Source organism: Opisthorchis viverrini (assembly GCF_000715545.1).
Source record: "Opisthorchis viverrini unplaced genomic scaffold opera_v5_8264, whole genome shotgun sequence".
In the NCBI taxonomy this organism is placed as follows: domain Eukaryota; kingdom Metazoa; phylum Platyhelminthes; class Trematoda; order Opisthorchiida; family Opisthorchiidae; genus Opisthorchis; species Opisthorchis viverrini.
The window spans coordinates 1-605 of record NW_008761905.1 but is presented as its reverse complement, the minus strand read 5'-3'; the positions used below and the strand labels follow the sequence as shown (position 1 = coordinate 605).

The 605-nt window shown below is 47.1% G+C and overlaps 1 protein-coding gene across 1 annotated transcript; it reads right to left on the bottom strand.

Annotated features, from left to right (window-relative positions):
* Positions 1 to 125: 125 nt before the first annotated feature.
* On the bottom strand, positions 126 to 386 carry T265_16230 (hypothetical protein; the record flags this gene model as incomplete). Its single annotated transcript, XM_009179797.1, has 1 exon — positions 126 to 386. A coding segment is annotated over one exon (246 nt), but the record flags the coding sequence as incomplete, so codon positions are not given.
* Positions 387 to 605: the final 219 nt, after the last annotated feature.

Below are 605 nucleotides of genomic sequence, written 5' to 3'. Positions count from 1 at the left end.
CATCAAAGAGATTCCCAGTGACAGTTGGAGGAAAGCGTCAAATAAATGCAAAAAGTTTGATGCAAAGAATTCGTATTGAAAACAACTAATTCAAAGCCAAAAAGACATCATGTGCATAGGATGACCTACCGGCTGAGGCGTAAGTTCTCCAGGCGAATTTCTGTACGTTCTAACATTATTCCTGGGTCTGGAATCGGACCAACGGCATCTTCGAGGCCTTGATCGGAAGCGATAAACTCGAAATGGTTGCAAAAGGTGACGCAGCCTAGATCCACCATGAGTGCTTTGGTGGAGAAGGAATGCTGTGGCATATAGACGACGGGAGCTTGGGCAACTATGCTCAGGCTTAGACGGAACTGAGCATACTGCATGGCCGCGGCTTGAACCTGAGGTTGAGAAAGGAAAAGGCTTGAATGGGGGTCACGACCCTTTCCGACAAGCTGACAAGTAACGCGTGAACACAACCACCAGGACAAAACTTAGGTTCAATGAAATTCCATCACAGTATCTGCAATCGTGAGTGATCATTATGCGAAAAGAAGACATTCATCTCGTCTGTGTGGAGGGGGTTGCGGACTAGCAGCGACCGAAAATGCGGTTGAAGA